At 38.8% G+C, this 27,305-nt stretch overlaps 1 protein-coding gene across 4 annotated transcripts in view; it reads left to right on the top strand.

Moving 5' to 3' along the window:
* CACNB2 (calcium voltage-gated channel auxiliary subunit beta 2) overlaps window positions 1–27,305 on the top strand; it is a 242,041-nt gene that overhangs the window by 9,037 nt on the left and 205,699 nt on the right. For all 4 annotated transcript variants that reach the window (XM_058830502.1, XM_058830503.1, XM_058830507.1 and 1 more), the window contains exon 2: window positions 1,902–1,994. In XM_058830502.1, the coding sequence (XP_058686485.1) occupies window positions 1,902–1,994 (93 nt within the window). The remainder of the gene's footprint in view (window positions 1–1,901; window positions 1,995–27,305) is intronic.

Raw genomic sequence — 27,305 nt, 5'->3', positions numbered from 1 at the left:
ATTAACTCAATGGGAACCATTTATAACAGGTAGACTTTGATTTGAAGATGATGTTATATTTGAAAAATACTGCTGTCAGAGATACTTTTTATGTATTTTAGGTACTTTGATATTATATTAGGTGGGAAAATATGGTTCTGGTAGAACTGTCTATTGTAACTGGAAAATATTTTTAATAGTTTGCTTGTAACAGTGGTTCCAATCTACTTGTTACTCTTACTGACCTAGGAAGACCTTTTCATTACCAAAAAGTTCTTCAGTTATAAAAATGATTCCTTTTAGAAATGCTACCATGTAAAACTCTTCCTGATTGAAATTTAATTTTATATTTAGAGACCTGCTGGGTTACAGTCCTAGACTCATCAGAAAGTCCTATTTTCACCTCCATAATGTTCAACATGCTGATTTTTGTGTAGTTCTTCCCTAACCAGCATCGGTAGAATCAATTTGAGTGCCTTTCAGAAATTTCTTACATGGCTGTTTTGCAGTTTTGAAGAAAACATATGAGCTTGGCAAAATATCTCTCCCATAAATCTCTTTTTTGGGGGATGCAACATTGTTTTTGTTGTAGGTCATTGTTAGGTTAGTGAGATAAGAGACACTATTTTTGCTGAGAGTGAGTGTTGTCTGACAGAGCTACTGTTCCTGGAGTTATCCTTTCTAAAAGATTGGTGTGTTAGATTTCAACCAGTGCTCCAAACTCACCCAGAGTCAACACAGTTACAGTTTGAGATTGTTCTCTTGCATCTGGTGGAGGCAAATTACCTGGATTTGTCAAATGATCTGAATTTAGTAGTGGCTATCTGTTGTCCTCCTCAAACAGTCTTAGACTGCAAAATATTTAATCATACTTAACCATATGTGTTACTGCTAAGAACAGTGCTCAGATTTTGAAGACACAATATTAAAAATCTGTCAGTACGAGATTTTAAGTGTTTCAGCCTGCACTGCAGCCCAGTATTGCCTAACATGAGGACCAGTAAGCTAGGACCAAAAAACTCTGAAGCTTGCACAGGTGGTGGCATGGCAGAGCTTACAGTCTACACAGTTTGTACTCATTTACATAGAAAAAGTGGTTGCAAATAACATAACCTTGAACTATTTTTTTATTTTGTAATTTAATGTAAAATTTTAATGTAAAAATATCTAATTTCGTGTTAAGGCACAAAACAAGTAGGTTTTTTTGGACACATGCATGTATTTGCTTTGTTTCTAAACCATGATTTTCTGTGTTTGTAAACCACAGTTTTAAAGTTCTGTTTCAGCTAACCATAGCTTTCTCCTCATGTCTCTTTAAATTCCTAGCAGATAAAAGTGATGCCTTGCTTTTTAGTAGCATATTTCCCATATTTCCCATATTTGCACATACAGTCCTTTTTTATTGTTATAGTGCTTTTCTTTCTTGAATTTATTGTAAAAAAATTATTTTGTAAAAACTCCCTCAGTTGTAAGATCGTATCAACAGGTTGTTTGTCACTTCTTGCTGTTTAATGTTCCCTCAGCTGACCTGGCTGGTAGCTGTGAAGTACTGGAGACTGCTCCAGTACCTCCTTTCCTACCTTGTTTATTTAAACCAGCTGCACAACAAACTGTACTTTTTAATCACTGTGACTTGGGTGAATAATGCTACATCTATGTAAATCTGTACTTTTCTAAACCCAAATCTGAAAACAACCCAACAACAGCAAAGCATTTAGGGTTCAATTGACCAAGCCTGGTGAACATTTGCACGCACATCCCATCAGTTACTTACTGAATATGTGCTTATTGATTGGCACAAAGCTGATAATCTGAATCCCTGCTAGCCTAGGAGACACTGGAAGCTTTCTGTGCAACACAAACTAATGGTGTAACGCTGTTTCTCTAATCTGTGTTTTGCTTTTTGTGTGTTTTTTTAACAGTCTTACGGTAAAGGGGCAAGAAGAAAAAACCGATTTAAAGGATCAGATGGGAGTACATCTTCTGACACTACCTCCAACAGTTTTGTACGCCAGGTATGGGTTTTCAGCTTCTGAAAGAGTGTATGGCTTGCTGGTGTAAATGTTTAAAATACAATTTTTAATTCTTTTTTGGTAAGTTGTCAAGTCAGAGTGATGCTGAAGTCTGAGAAACAGCAGAAGTCTCTTCTGGCACAATGAAAAATATTTGGTTGCTATTGTTTTGATCTTGGCATAAAAGTACTTTTTAATTTCTCATTCATTTCCATGTATAGTAGTTATCCTTATTTTTGTCACTCTAATGCTATCAGGTGATTAGAACTGGAGGAGGAGGCAGAGTGTGATGGAAGTGTCTCAAGTGGCAACATTTGGAGGAAAGAATCAAAACCCTACCAGTCCTCGGGGTTTTCTTGCTTAAAATAGTGCTGCATGAGGCAGTGTTAACCTAGATACTGTCCTCCCACATCCCAGTGTTATTTTAGGGCATGGGTTGGAGGGGAAATCCCTGGCAGCATTCATGCCCATTGCACTGATGCTGGAAAGAGCCTGTAGAAGATGGGGCGGTGGTGTAGGCTCCCGTGCCCTGGTGTCTGTGTGTCTCCTTCAAAGGGTGAGATCCTGGTGGAACCTCATGGGGTTCCCAGAGCAGTGTGGGTACTTGTAGGAAAGCTCATTCTGGCCAACAGAGAGGGTATCTGGAAGTGTATCCAGAGCCCAGGGTGGTGCTAATGCTTTTGAGGAAGGAGGGTGTGTGTCAGTGGATGTGTGGTTGACAGCTTGGAGAGCAGAAATGGTGCCCAGAGCACCACAGTGACTGAGCCTGTGCAGTCTGAAACACAGTTCTTCATTCGCAGCTGATTTAAGCCATGGTATTCTCAATGCAGACTTTGCCATCTTTTTCAGTGAGGTTCTGGTATTTGAAAGCTTTCATAGCAGAGTTTTGGGGATTTTTTACCATAGGCAGGCATCACACCTCCTTCTCTACTGGCTTGGTTTGCATGTCACTTCATCCCATGTTATTTAATGACTCCATTGATGTTGCATTGATTATATCAGTACACATCTTCTGTTTACAACATTCTTTGGTTCTGGCCTGCTGTAATTGTATTGGTAGGTTTTGTGGTAGGTTGTGGAATGGATAAAGTCAGGCCCTTATTACGTTTCAGTGTCTGAGATAGGCATGAAATATAAATTTATTCATGGGAATTTTCAGTGGCAGTAAACTATAGGCTAGAAACCCTGGATCGAGTAAAATGCTTGTTTGGGACATTTTGTCCTGTCTTAAAATACTGTGAGCCTAAGTACTGTTTGAGAGGAGCAACAGGATCTCCCAGTTCCAAAGAATCTTTGTAAGGAATTCTCTGTTGCTGTTTTCCTTAGCTCCTTGTGGATGTTCAATTCAGCCTGGAACATTTTTAGCAGAGTATGAGTGTTTATTTTACACCAGCTGCACATGCTTCTTTGCCTTTCTTATTTCCCTAAATGAAAGTCGGTCTCAAGTATCTCCTTTTGCTCCTCTTGTCATGGTGAGGAGCAGGGCAAAGAAGATCCACAAGGAGGTGGATCATCAAACCAAGTAGTGATGTTGAGGTGGGCTCCTGGAGTCTTTGGAGATCTGGTTGTCTCTACAGTGTGAGGCATGATTTATCAAATCTCCAAAACTAGCATAGAAAGCAGGTTTGGTGAGCTGTAGACTAAATGTGTCTTTATCTTTCTGAGGGCTTTAAAGAGAGTGTGACTTCAAGTGTAGATTTTTACAGAAGACATTTATATATTTTCCTGAAATAAAACTAGTAGTTACTTGAGTGATGTAATACAAATGACTAAAAGGTGAATAGGCTTCTGTGAAAATCAGAGATTTCATAGATTGCTGAAGCAAAACTCAGTTTTGAAATGGTATTGTCACTGAAGATAATGAGGGGATTTTAATGGATAAATTAATTAATGAATAAATATGTTATATGAAATTGTCCAGAGTCAATGTAAAAGAAATCCCCACAAAACATTCCTAGCAAGTAATGTACAGGCAGAGCTGTTCAAGTTGTAGCAGATGTATGAGAGAAGTGCCTCTTCACAGTTGCTGCTGAGGCGTTTATGTCAGAGCTTGGATTCCATCTTCAACCGGCTTTCCTGCTCTGATTCTTCTCCTGGGACAGCTTGGCTTCTCTTGCACTAAGAAAGAATTGCTACCAACATGACCAGGGTGACCAGTGCTCCAGATATTAAAAGAATGGGGCAGAGCTTTCTGCTGGCTCAGCTGCTGTGCCTTTCCCAGAAACTCTCTTGGTCTACATATTGTTTATCTCCAGCTATCTTGCAGGATATTTTACATGGTGTAAGTAAACATAATTGGTTTGCAATAGCTGTTTATTTGCAGGGGAAAAATGAATAAATCCATTAATTTTGTGTTTCTCCAAGATGGATAAAAATTGCAGAAAATCAGGGAAGGCGAATTTAAACCCTATAGAGTCAATGATGTACCATTAATTTCTTGTTATTTTATTTTAGAGCTGTTTTAAAACCAGGAAATAAGTTCTTGCTTAAAAATTAATTTGTGGAGTTGTTTAATGGGAGTTTTGATCTGGACATGGGATACACACTACCTGTTTGTTTCAGCAATGCTTATGATGCTGTAGCTGCCTTTTGTTTCTCCAGCCTCCTTTCCCTCCCCCAGTTCCTGTTTCCTTTCCCGTTTACTTCTTAACTTCTCCTGCAACTTTTATGTGCATCTCTTCAAGGACTCCCCTCTACACTGAACAAGGGATCCTGGGGTTGTCCTGAAAATTTATCGCTAGCATCTGTCTGCATTCCTCATAAAGAAGAAAGAATATTTGGAAGATGCTTTTGTGTCATAATTAGCTGGCCTATCCTTAAGATGGGGAAGCTGTGAGAGGTGTGCAGGTTCTTGGCATAAGCATTGATGGAAAGTGGTATTTCCTAACACAGAGTTATATTGCAGTTGGATAAAAGAAGACAAATTGATCTAGTCCTAAGGAAATGTTATGCACATTGAAGGCAATTGAAATATTTGGCAAGAGCAAGGATGTAGGATTCAGTCTTTTGAATCCACAGAGCTTCTGGGCATTTAAAGCTGCTGCAGGGGGAGGGACTTCATGTTTATTGCTAACATTGATAAAACTTTATTGTCTGGGTTTTAGTATTTCCTTAAGGACATATGCCCCTCTTGCTTCAATATATATCCAGCAACTTTCCTGCTATGCATACCACACGCTACAGTAATAAAAATAATGCCAACTTTGTACTCTCTCCTTCAAATGAAACTAAGTAGCATTCAAATGGCTTGAAAACTCCTGCTGTTGTATAAGAAGAATGAAATGTGCTCTGCACAACTCTGTGTGCAATGATCTTTTCCATTTAAATCTGTTTTGTGGAGCAGAGCAATCTATCCAGTATTGTTTCTGATGTGTATAAAAGAAGACTTGAACTGAAGCAAGAGCATCTGTATATAATATAAAAATTAAACCCTCATTCTTTTCAGTCCAGTTAGAGCTCCTTTGTGCTGCGAGTTTTATGTATTGATATAGATTTTTTAAATAATTTTTACTTGTGACACTATAAAACTTGTGAGATTTTAGGGAAATGTTTGGATCATGTTCTATTCGTTTGTTACCAAAAAAAATGTTTGTTTAGTTTTGTCTCCAGTATGTTATTGATGATATTTGAGCTTAAAAACCAACAACTTGGCCTTCTTTTTATTTGCTAGCAACTACTGCTTGTCTTTTCAATAGCAGAAAAGGGAATTTTTTTCCTCTCTGTTTTATTTTGAAGTTGTATTGGCAATTAAGCTGTGTATTTGGAAAGCAGAAGCATCATTGCACACCAATCAGCTCCTAACTGAATGTAATCAGTTGTCTTTAGGGAACTAAAGGACATTGTGTTATATAGTTTTCATCATCTTTTTTGAGCTTTGGAGTGATAAGCAGCTTGTTCTTAGGGTTAGTTATGAAGGACTGAATTGGATTTGATCTCTAGTTGTTGCCATTTTGACTGATGCATGGTAATGATTTTGTTCCCAAGGGTTTCTTCAAAATACAAATCAGACAGCATGTTTTGCACACGACACTATGGCACTTCCCAGGAACATTATTTTTAAGCAAATTGCATGTTCTGATAGAATTACATATTTTGTGGTTGTGCTTCTGGACCCGTCTTTGTCAAGGTTTTATTTTAAATCGTAATGATTAATCAGAGAGGCAGTCTAAGTTGTTGGGATTTTTATGTATTGCAAAGGCAGATTAGATTGTGAAATAGGCTGTTGTCTATGGACTGGCTTACAGAAATATTTAAGGTTTTACAAATCTGTTTTGTTTTTTTTTTTCTTTTAAATATTGGCTTGATGCCTGTTATACTGTGTTCACTCAAAAACACAGCTATAAATAATTATGTAGGGAATTATTCATTATTCTTCTGCTTTCCTCTAAGGACGTTTGTCTAGCTGTGTAATTACCTATTGAATTTTATGAATGGTAAAACTAAGATTTGCTCTAAAACCAATTTGAAAATATTGACTTAGTTTTGCTCACAAACATGCCTCTTAATCTTGATTTCACCAGATAACTGGGCTGTGTCAGAAATGTATTCCTCTTGTTTTAATTGCCGTTTTTCTTGCAGATGTAGAGCTTAGCATTGCTTTATTTATTTATTTATTTTTTCATGAGGGGAAGAGCTTATGTATTCAGCTCATAGATGCAGCCTGCCAGTGAGGCTATGCATTTACAGGCTGAGCCACAGAGAGCTGGTGTAGACTGGGCACAGATATTAGCTTTGGTCTTCCTGCCTACAATCTTAGGCTGAAAACCTGCTTGTATTTAACCTGCTAGGGCTATTCCTGCTTCTTGTAGACTATATGTAAGGTTGTGGCAGACCAGAAAATCTAAGTAAATAATTAAAAATAGGGCTCATTTGCGAATTAATATATTCTTAATCCTTTATGTGCCTCAAATTATGAGACACGTTTTGCCTGTAGAAAAAAAAGGAGCTTTGCAGACTTGCCATTAAAAAATGAGATAAGTGAGGCACTTTTAGAGGTATTGTGCAAATACTGATTGTAATACATAAAGATGTATACCTACTGCTCAGCTTAATTTTCTCATCTCCTATTTCTGATGCAAATGTCTGGGGTTGTTTTGTTAGCTTTTTCCTGGTCCATTTCTGCAGATTGCACTGAAAGCCACAGCAGTGATGCTTGTGGCCTGTGCTTGCTATTGTGGTTGCATTGAAGCCTTACACAAAGTGATAAATTCTAGAAAGTCTGCTTATTCCAACACATTAAAACTGTTATTTCATGGGAAATTGATAGAATTGTCGTGCCCATGTTTTTCACCATAAATTGTAAGTTATTGAAAGAAATGCATTATTGCACTTGGATAAAGCCAGTTTAGAGTGAGGATGGCATAGGGATTATGGTGGCTGTACTGCTTGCTCTGTTCTTCTGGTGTTCGTGGGAGCAACCAAACTTTCCTCTGAAGGCCAGTGTGTGACTTTAAATCCTGGGCAGGCAGTGTAGTTTCAGGGTGACCTGCTGTTTGTATTGAGCAATGTGAATCAGTTTTTAGTCAAATCCCCTGAGACTGCCTTTGCTGTGATAGTACTCTAGGAGTAGTACTAGCATGGGAAAGCAACTGTTTTTTATGTACTTCTTGTTGTATGAAGTATACCAAGTTCACAGTGGGGTGAAGAACTTAGAGCAGTGCAGGGATTCATAAGAATATGTCAGTTCAGCTGTTGATGCAGTTTCATTTATGGCTCATAAATGAGTAAGTAAATTCTTCTCAGTTCCTCAGTCATGTGATAAAAAGCAGTTAGATGGGGAGTGGGAGGAGGACAGCTTTTAGAAGAGGTCTGGATTGGGAACATGAGGCTGGAGGAAGGGAAGGGGGAGAAAGGGACTTTCCCTTTTGATGGCACTTGTGGAGCTGTAGCCATGGAGGAAAAAAAAATCACATTAGGCTCAATGAGCTGTAGATTTCCTCGGCTGTAGTAAGAGTTTGAAAAGTCTCCTTTTTTGGCCTGGAGAGAATAGAACAGATGCCCCTATAAAGCACGGGATTTTGGCAGGCATGACTGGAGGGGAGATGGCTGAGAAAAAGCCGTCAGAAAGGAAGTTCATTTGTGGACTTCAATTCTTTCATGGGCCCTTTTTTGCCTCAAATGGTTTCTAAGAATAGAAATCAAAATGTTGCCATGTGTTTAAAAAAAACGCCACACACCCTCTAACCAAAACAAACAGGCAAAATATCTTAATGCTCTTCTAACACATCCCTTTATGCTTCTTGTAGCAGAGTAAGAGAAAATTACCGGGGGGAACAGCTAAATGTAATGCCTTATGAAAAACAGAAGGGTAGGAGCTCTCTTTATAGCCTTGAATGGTGTGCATGTTTGATGTTACTCTGCACACAGCTCAAGTCAGCACATCCTTTTCCAAGCAGCAGTGGAAATTTTGAAGGTGGAGCTCATACCTGATGTCTGCTGAGATGATTGCCAGCATTGCATTGGAGCTGGCTAAGATGATGGGTGGGTGTTGAGAGGTGTCTGAGAGGTCATATATGGCGAGAGAACAAGGGAGATTCAAGCTCTGAAGGGGGGTGGGTGGCATCCCTGGGTGGGGGGCAGCTGTTGAGCCTCCTTCTGTGGCATTCCCACTGCAGCTCACTCTGTGCTTCTCTGGCTCTATCAGGAAGAGGAAGAATGGCGCTTTCCAGTTGCTCAGTGTCTGCCGCAACCATCGCTCAAGTTTGGCAGCATCAGGTCTGTTATTTTGTAGCGGGGCCCTGAAAAGGTGTGACAGGACTTGTGCGTGGCTGAGCCAGGGTTGTTTCTGCAGGTGACAGAGCTGCCTTCATGCAGAGGAGGGGGAGCAGGAGGCAAGGGCTTAGTTGTTTGGGCAGGCAGAGATGTGAGGGGGTTTCAAGCATTTAGTGAAACTGGTGAAGGTAAAGAATGGTTTTTGGTAAAGATAAAGCCAGGGAATCTTCCATCGTAGCATATGGATGGCATATGGAATGACCAGAAAGCCTAACCTGGGTTAGGCTTAAGCCTTTCTCTTTGGCCAAATATCTTTATGGCTGGTGATTACTCTCTCTCCATCTTTCAATTTTGTTCTGATCAGAGAGGGCTTGCAACAACAGAACCTCTCAAAAGCCTTACAGCTGTGCTGGGAGCCTCCTTGCCTGTATTTGCTGCTCTCTTATGCGGGGTATAGCAGGAGTTCCAAGAAAAAACTACACAGTTGTAAACAGTTAAGATCAAAATTAGGAATAGGATTGAATGAGAATCAATGTGCTTTGTTTCATTTTGTCCCTTGCTTGTCTCCAAAAATTCAGCGTGGTTTCTAGTTCTTGTGTGCAGCACTGTCTATAAATTTGTGGCGAGATGCAAGGTTTATTATATGCTATCATAGGTGTCTTCTAGTTATAGTAAATACAGACATACAAAGTATTTGCAATGGAAGAAGAATGCATATATTTAACTATAGATAATCCAGAGACTGTAAAAATATTTTATGAATATAAATGTGGTATTTTTACAACTTTTATTTATGGGCCTATCTAGTTGGAATTTTTTTTAACAAGGCCTTAAAAAATGGGATTCTTTTTAGAAATAACATGTTTTAAGTCACTTGCAAAGTTCAATTTATAATTACATTCAAGTGTATCAATAAACAATTGCTTAGTTCCTGAAGTGTTTTTTTTTTGTTTGTTTTTTTTTTTATTTTCAGTGTTGCATTGATTTTCAGGGTTTGCATTTACACTGTGTGGTTTTGATTTGGAACAAAAGGGAAAAAGGGAACAGTCTGATCATCTGTAAAGCAAATGTCATCTGCTCCAAAATGCAAGCAGATTTATAGGAAAGTAACTGCTGGTTGGCCAGTATGCAGCAAGCTGCTTCAATTTCTCTCCATCATGAGCATTAGCTGCTCCCAGTCGCTGGCAGGGCTCGGGGAGTAAAGAAAGATTCTTTGCAATTAGCCAGGGGGCTTTACTGAATCTTTTGCTCTTCACGATTCTCCACCATTAAATTCTTGTTTCAACTCAGGAGTGCATAGTTTCGTCCCTCACTAAATAGATACACTGCAAAATATAAGTGCGGTGTCTGTTCAGTTAGTCACAAAATTGCCAGTTTTATGGGCAGTTGCAGCAGAGAGCTGTCTTCTCCTGGGCTATGTGTTTAGACAGTTTTTCCAGTGCTGATTATATGTTCCTGTACACTTAAATGTTGTTGTTTTGGTTTTTTTTTGTGATCTCACTCAGACTTTGCTGGAATACTAGGTTTATTGAAAAGATTTATGCTCCAATACTTCTAAAATTAATTGTAAATCTTCTCAATCTACAATATTTTGTTTGCTTGTTTATCAAATTGTAGAATTACATCCATGTGAGCACGATTTAGTGAGTGTTGTTTCCACTGATAGTCACATAATATTTTAGTTCTCAAATATGACTGGCCTGAAAAAGGAAACCTAGCAGACCAAGGTATATAAAAATGCTTCCTTAAAATCTGACATTTTAGAATATATTAATTCCTTTTCCTCTGCTAAAGGAAGTAAGTGATTAATAATACTCTTGAGATGTGCAGGATTAATTCAAAGCACTGTATAAACCTGTAGTCCCTTATGTGTTAAATGGTCTTAATCAGATAGTTTACTAATAGGATAATCAGGTCTTGGATAGGAAAGAGAAGTGATTCCTGCAAACAGGTGGGGAGCTGAAAGAGGGGAGAATGGATGAAATGAAAAAGGTGAAAGACAGATGAAGTGAAAAAGGAGAAATATATTTATATATGCCTTTGGTATTCTTCCTCCTATGGTCTCCACTGGTGTTTTCAAGTTTTCAGTTGTTTTGCAGATTGAACCTGGGGGATCTGTTGCAGGATTAAAAGCAACCTTCTCTTTTATGGCAAATTACCTTTAATTGCTATGTCTTTTGTGTTAGAAATATCGCTTTAAGCCATGGTTGATCAGATGGCTCTCTGAAGTGTCCTTATCAGATCCCACTTTTGCAGGGGCTGAGCTGAAGGCAGACATCATTGTTCCTGTAGAAACAGTGAAGCATAGCTAGTTGGGTTTATTTTTCCTATAAATGGTGGAAAGTATAGCATATGTTCAGTAATCTTCCCTTGCTATTTTCTAAAAACATGTTATTGCATGTGTAGTTCTCTGAAAAATCAATCAGTCTTTGCGCAACTTCTGTGACCTTATTTATTTTTTAGGAATTATTTTGAAAACAGTAATGTGGCAAGGAAATGTTTGTTGATAATAAGGGAAGATTGAAGACTATTTCAGCCTTGTCCTTGAAATAATTGCCAAGAAAATTGCCAGAGTTAGTAATAGAGTTTAATCAGGAGTTTGTTGGTTTTACACATCTCTTTCCAAGATTAGCTGCAATTTATCCATCATCTGCCATTTAAACTGAAATGGAAATAAGATGTTTTCCTAAGCTGCTTTTATTGTTAAATAAAATGCTGAAATAATATGTTAAAGTAAAATCTCCCATGCTCAGGAGAAATAATGTTTGCTCAAACTCCATAAGCAGTTTGAAGATATTGAAGGTTAAAATGTGTAAAATCTTCATGTTACTGTTACCTGAGAAAAGTGAACAGAATTTAAAATGCTGTTACAGACATGGCAAAGAAATGAAAGCACATCAATAGATTTGAACAATTATGCTGTTACTATAATTTGAAATCTGAATGTAGAAAATTAGCCAACACTTTACACAATAAATAAGTGTGATGATAAAGTGTGGTGTTGAACCATACTGTTAAAGCCTTGGAATGAGATGACACAGCCCAGTAAAAGAGAGACAGCATCATTTTGAGGCCCAAGAAGAAGTGATTCATTGGAGATAGTCTGGAAGAATTGGCAGTGTGCTGTGTGCTTTTTTTTTTATGGAAATAACTTAACTCTGGAAGGTTGAAGATTTTTTCTAGTCTTACTGATTAACTACTCATAAAAAAGAGCTACTTAGAACAATACTTGAAATTTTTTTCACAGTGCTCAACCTCCACATGATATTTATTTATTTTAGAAATATTCCTGTCTGTTTGAAGTACACAGGAGTACCACATTTTATCTTTCTTGCAAATTTTTCCTATTCAGAGTTCAACTCACAACTTAATTTGGTCCTGTACTATGCCTAAAAGTCAGCATAGTAAAATCCTGTTAAACACAGGATTTGGGATTTAATCTGGTATTCCTTCTATCAGAAATCTGCTTTCTATTGTGGCAAAGTTCATTAAATCAGCCCAGAGCTCAGTCCTTACATGGTGCTCAGAAAATCCTTTGGTCTCCTGTGGCATGTGATGTCATGCACTCTTTGTTATCCTACACTCTGTATTTTCTCTCAAAGCAGGGTCAGCTAAACCAAGGGTTTATTTCCAACATGCATCAAATGTATATAATTTGGAGAATGTCCTATTAGTTGTTAAATTTTTGGAGCCCAAAACCACTGGAAAATGTGTATTTTTGGTACTACATCTCCTGCTTTTAACTGTAGCTATGTTTTTTTGATTGTTGGTGTGGCAAAGCACTTGTGGGTGGCTTACATTTAGCTAGAATGTAAGAACTAATAGCCAGTGGAAATGAAGACATGAAATAACAATGAAACCCACTGTTGCAGTGCTTGGTTCATTAAATAAAAGAGAGAAAGTTCATCCAGGGGAACAAGCATACGATTACAATTTTGGGAGATGTGTGCATCAGTTGTCCTTTTATCGGTGCTGCAAAACAAAAGCCCCAGCCCCAGTTCTGAAGGGAGTCTGTCTTCTCTGATGGTTCCCTTGGGGTTGCTCTGAAGTGAATCTCCTTTTACTGTGCTTCTGGCTACAGACTGCAGCATATTGTTCAGAGGGTGGCATTGATCTTTTCTGTTTTTCTAATTTTTGTGCTAGTAAGTACTAACCTGTTTAGACTTGCCAGTGCTGTTGGTTCTGCATGCTATTTGCAAGTAAAGAGAGACCCTGACCAGATGAAATTATTATCTCTCCTGTTTCCGTGGCAGTTTTAATTTTCCCCCATTGGAAAATTTGTAGTCAGTTAGCTTAAAATTCTGGATCCATTTACACATCCAAAATGAATAGTCCTTGATTTAGACACTGAATGACCTCCTCTTATTGCCTGAATATTTGGTAGATGGACTTAGAGGAAACCCTATTCCTAGGCTATAAAAATTTTAAACAGAAAGTTTCTAGGCAGGCTTTGTTGGCAGCATACATAAGATTTTATTTTTCACGTTGGGAAAATTCACTGTATTTAAAAGAATGGCATTATTCATGGTTTTTCAGAGCACATGCTTGAAGTCAAGCTGCTGCAATTTACAGTTAATCTGGCAAACATTTACCTCTGCTTACTCTGAGTACCACTCAGGGATTTTTCTCTGCTAGCTCTTTATAAGACTTTTTGAAAAGTCTGAACAATGTGGTACTGCCAGCTTGGAACAGGACCTTAACTTGGTCTTATTTGTTCTAATGGACTTCTCTTTCAAGTCTGTTTAACTGTGTATGCACAACTAAATTTTTCTGTAAAAGTGGTATTTTAGTGGTCATTCAAGAGTTGGAAATACAATTTCCCTTATGTTTCCAGGAAGACAGGATCTGCCAGAAAATGCATCACCAGTTTCATTATGTAAGTTATCCCTAAACCAAAACACTATCAAAATCTGAAATGTATATAAACCCCATCTCTGCCAGCTTGGGAAAGTGCTGTTCCTTGTTTTGCACTTGTATGGCAGGAATGTTGTCAGCCACTGGGGCAAGGAGGAGCCCTGAGACCAGAGGGGAGCTGCTGGAGAGTCATTTGCCAATGCTGTAGCTCCAAATGGCTTGTGCTGGTTTGGTGGGCGGGGAGGCTGCACAGGCTGCTCAGCTGGCCTGGTGAGGGCTTGGTTTGGATGCTTTGTCTCAGCAGGAGTCCTGCCCAGCCCCAGATGGTGTTGTTTGAGTGCTGCCTTGGGTCAAGTGCTGCATGATGCTTCAGAGGACTATAGGAATGGTCCTGTGGGTTTTTACTACACGCAGGACAGCGCTTGGCTGAAGAGTGTGGTTGAAGGCCTTATCATGCCAAAAGCCATCAAACTTGGGTACGTTAGTCCCTCTGGTTTTGCTCACACTATGGGAAGCCCCTGGGTTGGGAGCACATTCTATGTGCAGCATGAGAAGCAGAGATGCATGTAAACACCACTGCTTTTTCCTCACCCCTACATTGTAGTTTCCTTGGGAGGGAAGAGGTTTGCAAGGAGGCCCAAAATGCTGTGTGTTCCAGAAGTTTCTGAGTTTGGGCAATGGCTGGACCATTTTCTCCCTGTGACTGTTGGGCATTTCTCCCACACAGTGACACTTGTCTTGTTGGCATGGATGTCCCCAGCTGCTAACAGGAGACTTCAAATCCTGTTTCAAAATAATGTTTTGACAAGAAATGTATTGGAAATTGTGATGTCATCAGGTTTTAAGTATGAGCTAGGTCAGGAAGCAGGCGGAAATGGAAATGAGGGTAACGTGTCAGCGCAGGGAAGAATTCCCAGCCTTTGTAAGCAGAAAATCCAGAAAACCAGGGTAAACAAAGGGAAATTTTCCCACTGTGGCTACAAACATTTCACAGGGCCCAATAGAGTATTCTAGGGGTTTTGGAATAGAACTGATTTATCAGATTTCTAGCAGTCTGTTGTTTGTTAGGTCTCTAGGCACCATAAATGAGGGTGACTGAGGCATTTGGCTAAATAGTGCTTGTTCCTTATATGGTATATCATTGCCATTTAAGACAGTGTCTATTAATTACTATCCACTCAGCAAACTTGTCTGTGTTTTAACGAGAAGATAGGGTACAACTTGAATGATTCTATTTTGGAATCCTTTTTCCTTGTTTTTATCCTGATTTTCTTAGGAGGAGAACCTGGTACATTGTCTCTGTTGCTTAGCTCATTTTGGTTGCCTCTAGTGGATGCTGTTGGTGTTAGGCAGGGAGGAAAGTACTTCTTGAGCTTTTACCCAAGCTAGCAGCATTCTTGTGTGTGCTTGATGGTTATGGAGACAGACCATCTCTTCCAGAAGTTGATTTGTATTGCCTAAATTAATCTTGTGCTCTGAAATACTCTCCAGAAGAAGAACTGTAGTCCCAGTGAGTGCAGGGGGAACATCAGGGAACTGTTTTTGTCATTTAGCTGCCTGTGGTTGGTTGCTGTGAAGACTCTTTTGCTCACGCCTGTGTCTGACACTCAGGCTTTCTTCTTGGCTGAAGTTTCTGGAGCTATTAATTAACATTAATAGCACCTGTTTAGCTATTGAGCACAGATTCAGCACACATTTCTATAGTGTTTTCTGTGTCTATACCTCTTATTTCAGTGAAACCTTTTGCATCTGTTCTAATCATATGTTCTAATACCAGTGGGCTGTAGAATACAGCAGCACATAAGCTGTTTTTAATTTTATTGCTGTTCTGCATTTAGGAGTGACTCACTGCTTTGGAGACTGAGTTGATAAAAAATTTGCACATCTCATTAATCTAATACTGTAATTCCTGAGAAGCATTACAGTGAAAAAGCCCATTGTTCAGATAGTGCATGGTAACTTTTACTCTGTGGAATAGTACTATGGTCTGCATGAAACAACCCTAGGTGTAATTTTCTAGGAAATAAAAATAAAACACAAAGACTTCTTTACCGAAACCAAAAAAATGATGCCTTGGAACTTAGACCTCAGGGATAATTGGATACAGAGTTTTAAGAGGCTTCAATTTCATTCTGTTAGTCATATGATTGATTCATTGTCATTAATATCAACCTTGAAGCTTTTCTGAACAGTGGCATTTTTCTTTCTTTTTCAATATAAATCCAGTAGATTGATGACAACCACCTGATTGACCAAGAGATTGGTTTTAAAACTACATTAAAGTTCTTGTTTTATGTAATGGTAGTTCATAAAGTGACAGAATAATAATAAATAACAAAAGGAAAACCTTATGCATTTTTGCTCCCTTTTAGTTTTATGATGCTCATTTAGACAAAATTTTTAATGCAGAACATAGCTAAGCGAGCTGCTTTTAAAATTTTTAGAACTAAATTTATTATCTTCTTGTTTCACTATTTGTTCTTACTTTGTCTTGGAATACAGTGTCTCATGTCTCCTCTGCTTCCCTCCCCTGCCCAAAAAGCCGAACTCCAAAAGAGGTAATGAAGGGTGCCTACAGTCCATTTTTGCATAGAACGTTTTGAAAGTGAGGAGAAACTGAAGATAATGTTTGATGTGGCAAACAATCATTCCCAATAATAATTGTAATGAAATGTACGTATTGTAGAAACGACAAGCAAAATGTAGGAAGCAAAAACAGTGGAGAGAGAACTGGGAAACATTGATCATGGTCAATCTTCAGTCTCTCACTTCAAAGACAGTAACACTTGGTCAGTTTTAGGCCTGCTTTCTGAGGTCTGGGCAGCCCAACTCCATGGGAGCTTGAAGACCTGCTATCTGGAGCAAAAGCTTGGTGTTTGCTGTAATATCCTTCAGGATGTGTGCCAGAGTTTGCAGCGGTTTTGTATCTTCTGGGATTAATATTTTTGACGTAGTAAAGTTGTTATAGTAATATACTAAGGGTGAAAATTCTGAATGTGGTAAAATGTATGGACAGTTCTTTACTTAAGCCAGACTCCCTGGTTGTAATTTTTTTAATGCTGTAAGGAGACAGCATGATGAACTGCACATCAAAGCTGAGCTTTGCTTTTTTTTTAAGTTATCCGTAGAGGGTGGGTGTGTGTACTTGCTTTATTTCCTTTTTGTGTAAAGGACATAAAAATAGTTCTCTTGCCCTGAGTTGTGGCAGACTGATGGGCACCTGATGTGTGAATTTAACCCACATTTTCTGAAGGGCAATGGTCCACAAGTCACATTGATTACTTTATTTTTTTGGCTCATGTAAACGACATCTGCTCTGTTCAATGTTGTATGCATTCCAGGGACTTTCTGTTTATTGCAAGTACAAACTAGGCACAGAAACTCCAATTTAAGAAATATTTCTTTAACTTCTATAATTTGAAATTCTGACCTCCAGTTTAGGTTGGAGAGTATACCCACATGCAATTCATTCTAGTAGATGGTGTTTTAACACGTCTTGGTTCAAGACAGAGAAATGTAAATGACTAAGTGAGTAACAGGTAAATAGTATGAATATAATTACCTGCAATTCTGGGAGAATATTGCATAGACTGCAAGCTTTTGTGTCTGTGAGTATGACTTTCCCTGGATCTGATGACATGCAGGCTTAATAGGCACAAGTGAGAGTGGCTGTATCTTGGAGGAAAGGCTCTTGCATCCTTGAAGCAGAGGCTGCTGATGCCTTGCAGTGACCAGTGTTGCAGTTCTGCATGGGCTGTGAGCAGCTGTCCTGTTCACAGAGGGGATGTAGAGGCACTACATCCTACTCTTAACCTTTCTTTTTGAGCCCTGTTTTGTGAAGTACTTTATAGTATGAAAGTACCATAGTACTTTATGCCATTGGTGTTTGATTTTTTTTTTCTGGTGACTTAAAATCTAGCTACTGTGTTAAGAACAGTAGTAAAAGAAGTGTTCCTCATTTAGTGAAGAAAATCTAAAATTGTATGCATTGAAGTTTTTTATAGTAATTTTTTCATATATATTTATTCAAAACATTGGGAAAAAAATTCTGTTTGCCCTGCTAGTGTTCTCCAGCAGTTCTACATCTAAGCTTTATGCATTGCTCCACAGTTGCTGTGTTCCTAGTCTTTCCCTTGCTGCCTCCACACCACATTGTGTCATCCATCTGTTTCCTTAGCTGATAACATACAGCTATTCACAAAACATTGATCAAATTGATGACATTGAGTACTTAGTATGTCCTTAATTCTGGAGGCATGCCTTTTTTCTGTTCATTGTACAGGCCTTATGCTAGTTCTTTATTTATTCTACCTGTGGAATAGCCTGGACTTTCCACCCTTATCTAAAGATGCTGGCTGCCATGCTTGACTACTAAAGGTTTGTGAAAATTAAACATTTCATTTTTATTCTTACTTTTGTGGGAGTTTTAGATAGACAGACTGGTCCTGGTCAAGATGCTTTTAAATTTATGGCTTTGTTTTTGCTTAACAGGACAGGAAGCCAAACTCTATAAGGAAATAAAATCTTCTCTTTTCTGGGATCAAGATGCATTATATATAATATATTATGCAGATCTCTGTGCATTGTTTTTTAAATTATGTGTGTTTATTTCCAAAAGTAGGCAAAATTGAATATGAACAGGAGTGGAATAAAATAATGAAAGGAGGATTTTTAAGGTTTCTCAGTAATGTCAAAAGTTAACATGCTAGTTGTCAGTTTTTAGATATGTGAGGCATCACCAAAAGTATGTTTTGATATTGTTATTATGAGATAAAGTATCTTTTTTTTCTTGCCATTTTATATGCACTTTCTTCTCAGTAATCTAAGATAGTTATCTTACTGTCCTTAATATTTTGGATACAGATTCTGAGATATAGATCTGTCTGGACAATTTGTGAAAGGCAATGAAACATGTATATGTTGTCCTGAAAAAAAAACATGGACTGACGAAAATTTAAGCTCTGTTAGCTTGTTGTTTCATTTGCATGCTAAACAATTAAAACAATTATTCAGTCTTCATGCATTGTTTAGTAAGCTACCAGGTACTACCTCTCCTGTATAATCCTGCAGGAAAATAGTTGAGCAGTATTACCAGTAATTGATTGTACCAATTATCAAGTTGCCATAATACTTTCAAAATGAAACCTCATTTGTATAACTTTTTTATCCGTGTGTATTTACCTTAAGAGACGTGGCAAAAAAGGAATTTTCTTTTTCCTGAAAAGGAAGTAAACAAATACATTTTTATTGCAATTCTGTTAGTTCAGAAAAATGGTAATTAAACACATTAAATTGATTGAAGATGTAGACAGGTTTGCTCTTTGCTTTTCCATTTGTCTTTTCTGTTCAACTTTTCTAATACTACATGTTTGGTTACATGCATTCGATAGGTAATCTTCTTATCATAAGCTTGCATCACCTTCTACTTAAACTGGATGAGTCCAGTTAGTAAATTCCTACCATAATTCCCACTGTGTAACTATCCTTCTTCATGTTGTTTGAGCTTTGAGCCTGAGAGTTCCAGCAGTGTTGTGAGTCCCACCACAACACGAGAGTTTGAAGTGTTTCATAGAATCATATGATAGTTTGGGTTGCAAGGGACCTTTGAATGTCATCTAGTGCTACCCCAGTAAACAGGGACATCTTCAAGTGGATCAGGTTGCTGAGAGCCATGTCCAGCCTGGCCTTGAATGTTTCCTGGTGTGGGACATCTGCCACCTCTCTGGGCAGCTCCTTCCAGTGTCCCGCTGCCCTCATCGCATAAGTGTCTTCCTTGCATCCAGTCTAGATGTAGTCTAGTCTGAGATGTAGTTCCCTTCCCATCTCCTCTCTGTGTTCTCAAGAATGCTTGCACAGTGGTAGAAGTTTCTTCCCATGTCTGTTCCTGTCCCTGTTTTGGAGTTACTTTGAGCTCTAGGGATGATTACTAGAAGCTTCAAAATGACCTTGGACCACATATCAATGAACTAAAGCTCAGAAATCCTGAGTGATTTGTATCAGTTTTGGCTCTGTCTCACCTCTACAATTCTTAGAGCTCTCTTCTTAGAGGACCCACTGTGCTATCTTTTGTCCATAAGTCACTTCTAAGATAATTCTTCCAAGTAAAATGAAATCTGTCCTTTAATAGATACAGCTCATGAGTGGAGTAAAAGATTGCTCAGAGTGGAGATTTTAAAATAGGACTGTTTTTAAGCAGATGTGTTCCTTGTTTTATTCCCTGGCTGGGAGCAGGGTTCAGGTGTCTGTAATCGTTCCCGGTGAGAGCCGATGTTATCATTATCCTCTGCAAAGAGAGGCTCTGTCCTTCTCCACACCAGGGTGGACAATGGAATCTGCTTCTGGAGATAAGACAGGGGACCCAACACTGGACAGGCTGCAGGAATCAAGTAATTCAGGTCTTATAGAGGATACTCTAAAACTTAGACCCAAGGATGACCTGGAAACAATTCCTGCGGAAGAAATTCAAGACCTTAAACCTGAGGATTTGCAGGAATCTGCTCCTCCTGAAGCAACGCAGGACACTAAACCTGGGACTGGACAGGTACAACAAAGGGATAACTGTAGACTAAAGGTCTGGGACATTTTTAAAATTGCAGTTATGTATTTGTTAGCAATTATAAGCATACTGATTTTCAGTTGTACTTGAGAAAGCTTGCTTGGGTTTTATGGATTCAGCCTGTTATTTCTAGAGGTAACTGTCAAGCTCCAGAAAGATGGTGCATATCAAGGGAACCCTTTTTGCTTTAACTAGGCAAAAGTTTATGTATGCCACTGTCATCTTCAGGGGGATTGAGTGGAATGAGAGTATCTGTTGCAAGCTGACCTACTTAGCCAACTCACAGGTGTAATGCTGAGCACTATCCATAATGGATAAATTGAAGCTATCCTAATATGAGAAGAACTTTTGTGCGCAGTTTGAAATTGCTGGCCTCAATTGAGAGAGAGGCTAGAAATATAATTGTTCCTATGTGTGGTATTTGTGGTGTTGGTTCAATTGGTTCTAAAATTGCATTCTACTTTGGTATCATAGTTCATGGAGAAGCATGAATATTGAGGGTTTCAAGCAGAGCAAGTGTAAAATAGGCTTTCTTCATTAGAACAAACTTAAAATCTTTTTCAATGTTCCAAACAAGTGAAAAAAGACCTCAGGAACGGGGGAGAGGCTTTGATGACTGGTGCCAGTGATCTGACCTTTCACTGCAACATGAATTCTTGCTCTTCTGTGCTACAAGAAGTAGATGTCTGAAATGCTGAACTGGGTTTTTGTCCAGAAATTTTCTCATCTTAATGTTTCTCTATAAGATTTCCCCATTTGTATGAACTGTTCAGCTCTCAGTGCAGCAGGCATTTGAAACATCTCCTAAGCACCAGGTGAGTGTCCTACCCAGCAAGTATTCTCCTGAAAATCAGTAGCCCAGATCTACGAGAAGTTGGATCTCATCCTGCTGTCTACCTCCTGAATGTGTGTCTTTCTGTTCCTTAAATATCTGTTTTGTGATAAGTGCTTTGAGGGTTTTTTTAATCTGAAATTTTAACCAGAAGTCCTATCTTGAACTTGAGAAAGTTCTAAAGAAACTTTTATTAAAAATATTATATTATTGCAAAAAGTCTAGCTAACAGATTGACTGCTTTTACCTGCAGTATTATTTTGAAAAACTCAAGTCAAGAAATGTTAGGAAGAATTCTTTGTCAGAATGAAAAAATGACTCTTGTTTCTGGATGAAATAGTTAATAATACAAGAAAATTATCTGGTATCTCACATTACTACAATTCATGAATCTGCAAATGTTTCTTACAGAGTGCCTCGACTATAGGAAAAGATAAGCTCCTGATGTTGAGGGGTTTTCTGCTTTCTTGTGGAAGGTTTGAGTCTTAGGGAAAAGGGTTGGGGTGGGATGGTTGTTATCTTAACCAGTGTGACATGCTGTCATGGTTGTCAGCAGTGAAGCTCCGTGCACCTGCTTGCTCGCTCCTCCAACAGTGGGATTGGGGAAGGAATCAGAAGGGTAAAAGGTAGAAAACTTGTGAGATGAAAACAGTTGAATAGGAAAAGGAAAAGCAAAAGCCACACACACAAGCAGAGCAAAACAAGGAATGAATTCACTGTTTCCCCTGGGCAGACAGGTGTTCAGTCATCCCCAGGAAAGCACGGCCCCATCACGTGTAACTGTGTGCTTGGGAAGACAAACACCATCAATCCAAATGCCCCTCCCCCCTTCCTCTTTCATCCCCAAACTTTATATACAGATCATGAGTTCATAGGGGCTGGAATAGCCCTTTGATCACTTTGGGTCACCTGTCCCAGCTGTCTTTCCTTGACCCTTCCATGCACCCCATCACCCTTGCCAGTGTGGCAGTATGAAAAGCAGAAAAGGCCTTGGCTCTGTGTAAGCTCTGCTCAGCAGCAACAAAAACATCTCTATATTAACAATCCCATGTTCAGCACAAATCCAAAAGACAGCCCATAGCAGCCAGTGTGAAGAAAATCAACTCTACCCCAGCTGAAACCAGTAGGCATGTGAAAACTCAGGTACTAAAATTTTGAATAACAAATGCTTCTGAAGCAGGGCGTTTTTTCTGCTTCTAAAAATTATTTCTTGGTATGAACAGACTCTAAATCTTAGCCTTTAATAATTGATTTTCCTGATTGTCAAATGACTTCCTTATTTATTAAATGAAAAAATTAAGTGTGAGGGAATTCTGAAGTTGCACTTCAACAGTGCATCTTTTATATCTCTTTATCCAGGTAACATTTGGTGTTGCTGAATGTAAGATATGATTGATTAAATTGCAGTTGTGATAATGTGTACTACATTCTTGAGGATGTTTTTTTATGATGAATTGAGGGGAAATCAGCCCACTGTGCATCTTCAAATATGGAGTCAGGAAAACACAAGGGTTATTTTCAAAACTTTGAGATTTAATCTTGGCATAGTTTATTACTTTTCTCTGATGCTGCTGAACATACATTTTCAGAACATAGACATACAGCTCTGTGACAGCAGCACTTTAGCACAGCCCTCCCCTTTCCTTTGTTTAATAGCTGGGAGTAGTTCTTGCTGTTTAGTTCTGTAATGTTTCCTGTGTTCTTTTTGCTGTTCCTGACTTCATGTGCAGAACCTCATGTTTCAGGGTTGTATGTGTACGTGGCCCCTTTCAATATGAAACAATTAATCATGTTGATAAAGTTGAAAAATTCTTGGCACACATACAAGAGTTCTTTCCTTATATTCAGAAGCTCTTTTTATTGTTTTTAAAACTCATCTAAAGTACATCCAATTATTCTTTAAGAGAGCTTATTTTTTATGCTCTCTGAACATTTAATTTAGCTAAAAAAAGATGGGATTCATTAGAAAATATGTTCTCTGTTAGGAAATTTCTTTATCTTAATACTTTGAACGAGATATAAATAAGTTTAGAAAGATTTCAATTAGCGTTTTGATGTGAGGTAAATGAAAGCAAAGAACAATTTGAACTAAATAAGACTATTGTTAGTAATGATACAAAATGCTTAATCAATGCTTTTAAAAATATTTCTGCCTTTTTAGGACTGTCAAGAGGCAAACTTTCAGAGTATTCTGGACACTAAGAACTTGCATTAAATAATGATGTGTGTGTAGTTCTTGAACTTTTAAAATAATGTTTAGTTTATGAACTTTTCAACTTGAGATACAGCAGATTCGGCCTGGTGACAGAAAGTAAACAGAAGTTAGAACCTGCAGCTTCATTAGATGCCTAGACTAAATACAGTTTGTTTTCTAACAAAGCAGTATGAATGCTATTCATTCCCCAGCTTTTATATTCAGGGACTTCTGGTAGATTTATGGATCTTGAATGTCTTTTTCTTTCTGTTTCTTTGTCTCCCTCCCTTCTTTTCATTTCTGGAATCATTTTGTATGAGTCAGATATTCCACTATTCTCTCTTTAAAGTGTGAGTAGTGCTTGCAAGAAATGCAAGTGTAATGGACTACGAATTTCTGGTTCCTTTTCTCTAGAAGCAATCCAGGCTAGGCAGGGGCCAGCCCAGCATCATCATACAGATGAAAAATCCATCATTTGTTACCAGTCTTAGCCTATGAATGGGGAATCCGTAGTGGCAAATGACTGCCCCTAATAATAGAAGAATTATGTTCAGTTAGGGGAGCCCAGCCTGAATGGGGCACAGGAGACGATTGTTTCCAATATGGTTTCCTGTAAAGTGTGCGTGTGCTTAATTAAGAACAAGTGAAATGCTCAGCCAAGTATTTGGGGTTTATTACTGTCAAGGTGTTCCTCTGCATAGCCTCCTGTGGTTTCCTATTCTGCACTGTTTGCTCTGCTCCTTTTCTCCATGAGAATAACTTCATTGATTGCTCCAGGTCAGTCTAAGAGGTCTCACCTAAAGAAACTAAGTTTGATTCAGATGGGCTCCTTGATATAATCTATGCATTTATACCACTCTTTCTGCTGTTGGTGCTTTCTTTGGATGCAGTAAGAAAGCATCCCTAAAAGGACCTGGAATCTGCAACATTGGCTTATTCCCAACATTTGTTATATCATGCCTTCTTCAGGGAGTGCAACTGTGTGTCATCTTCACATGTGTTCAGAACACATTATGAGTGTATGTTGCTCTTCTGCAAAGAATGTGCAGCTCTTGTTTCTGTTTGTGATCAGGAACAATTTAGATTGGTAATAAACTTGGAAGAATTAGTAATGGTGGGTGTCATGCATCTGAAGCAGTCTGATTTGTGTTTGCTCTTCTCAGAAGCATCTTGCTTATTAGAATTTGCAATGCCCATGATGATAGTTTTCCTCCCTTCAGGAAATTCGTGTACAACTTAAAATCGTGCAAATTTATTTACAGATCAGACAGCCTAATGCTTTGTGAGTTTTCCATTAATTGTTTTAATTGTAGTTGAAATAAGCCAAAAATCATGACAGCTTTCTTCTAGTCTGGGTTAACGATTATTACTCCTAACTGATTGTGACAGGGTTCATTTGGACATGGGGTAATGTCCTGTATGATTGGGACCAGTGTTATTTAATGTCTTCCTCAATGACAGATGAAGGGACTGAGGGCACCCTCATCAAGTTTGGCAGTAACACCAGGCTGAGTGGTGCAGCTGACATGCCTGAAGGACAGGATGCCATCCACAGGGACCTGGACAAGCTTGAGAAGTGGGCCATGGGAATCTTACGAGATTTAACAAGATCAAGTACAATGTGCTTTACCTGGATTGGGGCAGCCTCCAGTATCAACACAGGCTGGGGATGAAGAGATCAAGAGCAGCCCTGCTGAGAAGGACTTGGTGTGTTGATGTTGTGAAAGGTGGGACATGACCCAGCTCACAGCCCAAAAAGCCAAATGTGTCTTGGGCTGCGCCAAAAGAAATGTGAGCAGTAGTGGGAGAGAGGTGATTCTGCCCCTCTGTAATTCTTTCCTGTGAGGGTGCTGAGGCCCTGGCACAGGTTTCCCAGAGAAGCTGTGGCTACCCCATCCCTGTGAGTGTCTAAGGCCAGGTTGGATGGGGCTCTGAGCAACCTGTTCTAGTGGAAAGTGTCCCTGGTTATAGCAGGGGAGTGGGAACTAGTTGATCTCTAAGGTCCCTTCCAACCCAGGCCATTCTATGATTTCATTGTGATTGGTGCCTGGGTGAGACCTGTTTTATAAATGTATCATCCTGAATCTCAAGCCAGTAACTGGAAGTGATTTGGCTTCTCAAACTGGCCTGCAGTTTATTACTTTGCGTATCTGAACTTGAGGTAAGCCATTAGTTTTGAAGGTAAATGTTTCATTAGGAAACAACTGCTTTTTACAAGTTGTCCCTGGCCATGGTCAGTAAAGGCAGTGTTAAAAGAGATGAAGCAAGTGTGCTACATGACTGACCTTGCAGTGCTAAAGCCCTCCACAGCCAGTCTACCAAGGCCTATGTGAAACCTGTGTGAGCAGCTGGGGAATTATGAATCATTGCTCATAATGAGGAGCCATAATTCAGGCAAATATAAGTGGTGACTCAGGGGATGCTGAATTGTGAAACAGAGAACAGCAGATTAGTTTCAGAGGGGCCCAGCAACCTCCCTTCAGCAAACCAAGGAGTGGAAAATGGCACATTAAATGTCAAATGATCTAAAACACAAACTCAGGTTATATGCAGGATTTCAGATGCTAGATGAAAATTAGAAGGTTTCATATATCAATACCAAGATTTTAGGAGAAGAAACCATTAGGTTAAGGTTAGTTTACAAAAGGCTTTTTGTGAAATCAGAGCATTGTGAATCAGGTTTATTGGTCATGTCTCCAGTTGCATTACTTAGACTGTACATTATCTGAATTACTTGCACATAGAAAGTGTTTTCTTACAGTTCAGTATTTATGTAGTTAATGGTGATCATCAAAAATTTCTTCTCTTAATTTTAATGATAAAAAACTGTTTCATCCATTTTGTTGCCCTTCCCTTGCTTTTTTAAAGCTGTACCATCTAAATTTGTTCATAATGACTGTCCAAAAGGAATTTAGTCTCACCTACTTTGTCTAGATTCAGTTTCTAATCTTTTGCTTTTGTTTTGACATTTTCTACTAGATTAAAGACCTGTTTACTGTTATAAGATCTTCCTGCTCCAATTTACATATAATCCTTGTTCAAGTTAACTTTCTTGCTGCAATTAACACGCAACTGCCTTAACAAGCCTGAAGTAATTTTTCCAGCACTCTTCTAAAGTTTTAGTTTTCATCAGCTGCCTAAAAGATGTGTGGATGTTTGTCCTCTACACATTATCACTTAATCCTGCTAATAACCATAACACCACCTACTTGCTCTCTGTTTACATTAATTTGTAGGTTCAAAATCATGTTGACCTTCTAAGCTACAGACCTCCTTAGAAAAGTCTTTCTGTGAAACCAGTATCGTTCATGATCCTTTCTAGTTTTCTCCTTTGCAAAGTATTCAACTATTACCTAGTTCCCCCTTTAAACAGGTCTGCGTACTTGGTTTAAATTAATTTAGTCAGGCCAAGTTTCCACGTAATTGCATCATCTCTGTCGCTGTTTATTGCATCCCAGATTTTTCAGATTAGCCTACCAGTGAAGTGAACACTTTGTCAGTTACCCATTTTCTGCAAAATCATTGCCTTATTCCATCAAAACTGGCAGTGCATTGGAGATCTTAAAAATATTAATTTTATGCTGAATTTGTGAAAAACAGAGGAGGGTCTGTGAAGCAAACAGAAGGGGATGGTTCCACAGTGCAGGTGGGTGGAACCTGACCTTTGTTCTCTCTTTAGGACAGTGGTGGGATGTGAAGTGGATGTGAAGCTTGTCATGGGGCAACAAGCACCTTTGTGGGTTCAAGACACCTGCTGTCACATGTAGCTGGCCCTTGCAGAGGTAGGAGAGGATACTGGTGTAAGCAGGGAGCGCTGTGGTGCTGCCCAGAATAGGCATCTGGTGCATGAAGAAGCTTAGGGAACCTGGGACATTGCCTAATGCAGTGGTTGGGATGTGGAGATGCCCAAGGGCTTAAGACAGACTAGTGCAGGATTTCCTGGTTGAGGCTGCCATTAGCTCCACTGAAGTGATCTGAGCCCATTTACAGTCCTTGTGTTTGCATATGAAATGTGTCATGGGTCTGGGCTCCGTATTTAAATGAAGATGTAGTTGTTTGTACTTTGCTTTTTTTGTAATTTTTTTTATTTGTCAATATACTGAACACCCAAATCTATCTGAAAAAATATTTTTGCTTAAATTAAGAAAATCATTGTAAAATCCTATG

This window comes from Poecile atricapillus, chromosome 2 (genome assembly GCF_030490865.1).
Source record: "Poecile atricapillus isolate bPoeAtr1 chromosome 2, bPoeAtr1.hap1, whole genome shotgun sequence".
Classification (NCBI taxonomy): Eukaryota; Metazoa; Chordata; class Aves; order Passeriformes; family Paridae; genus Poecile; species Poecile atricapillus.
The sequence above is the reverse complement of the archived record's forward strand: the minus strand, read 5'-3'. Positions and strand labels throughout refer to the sequence as shown.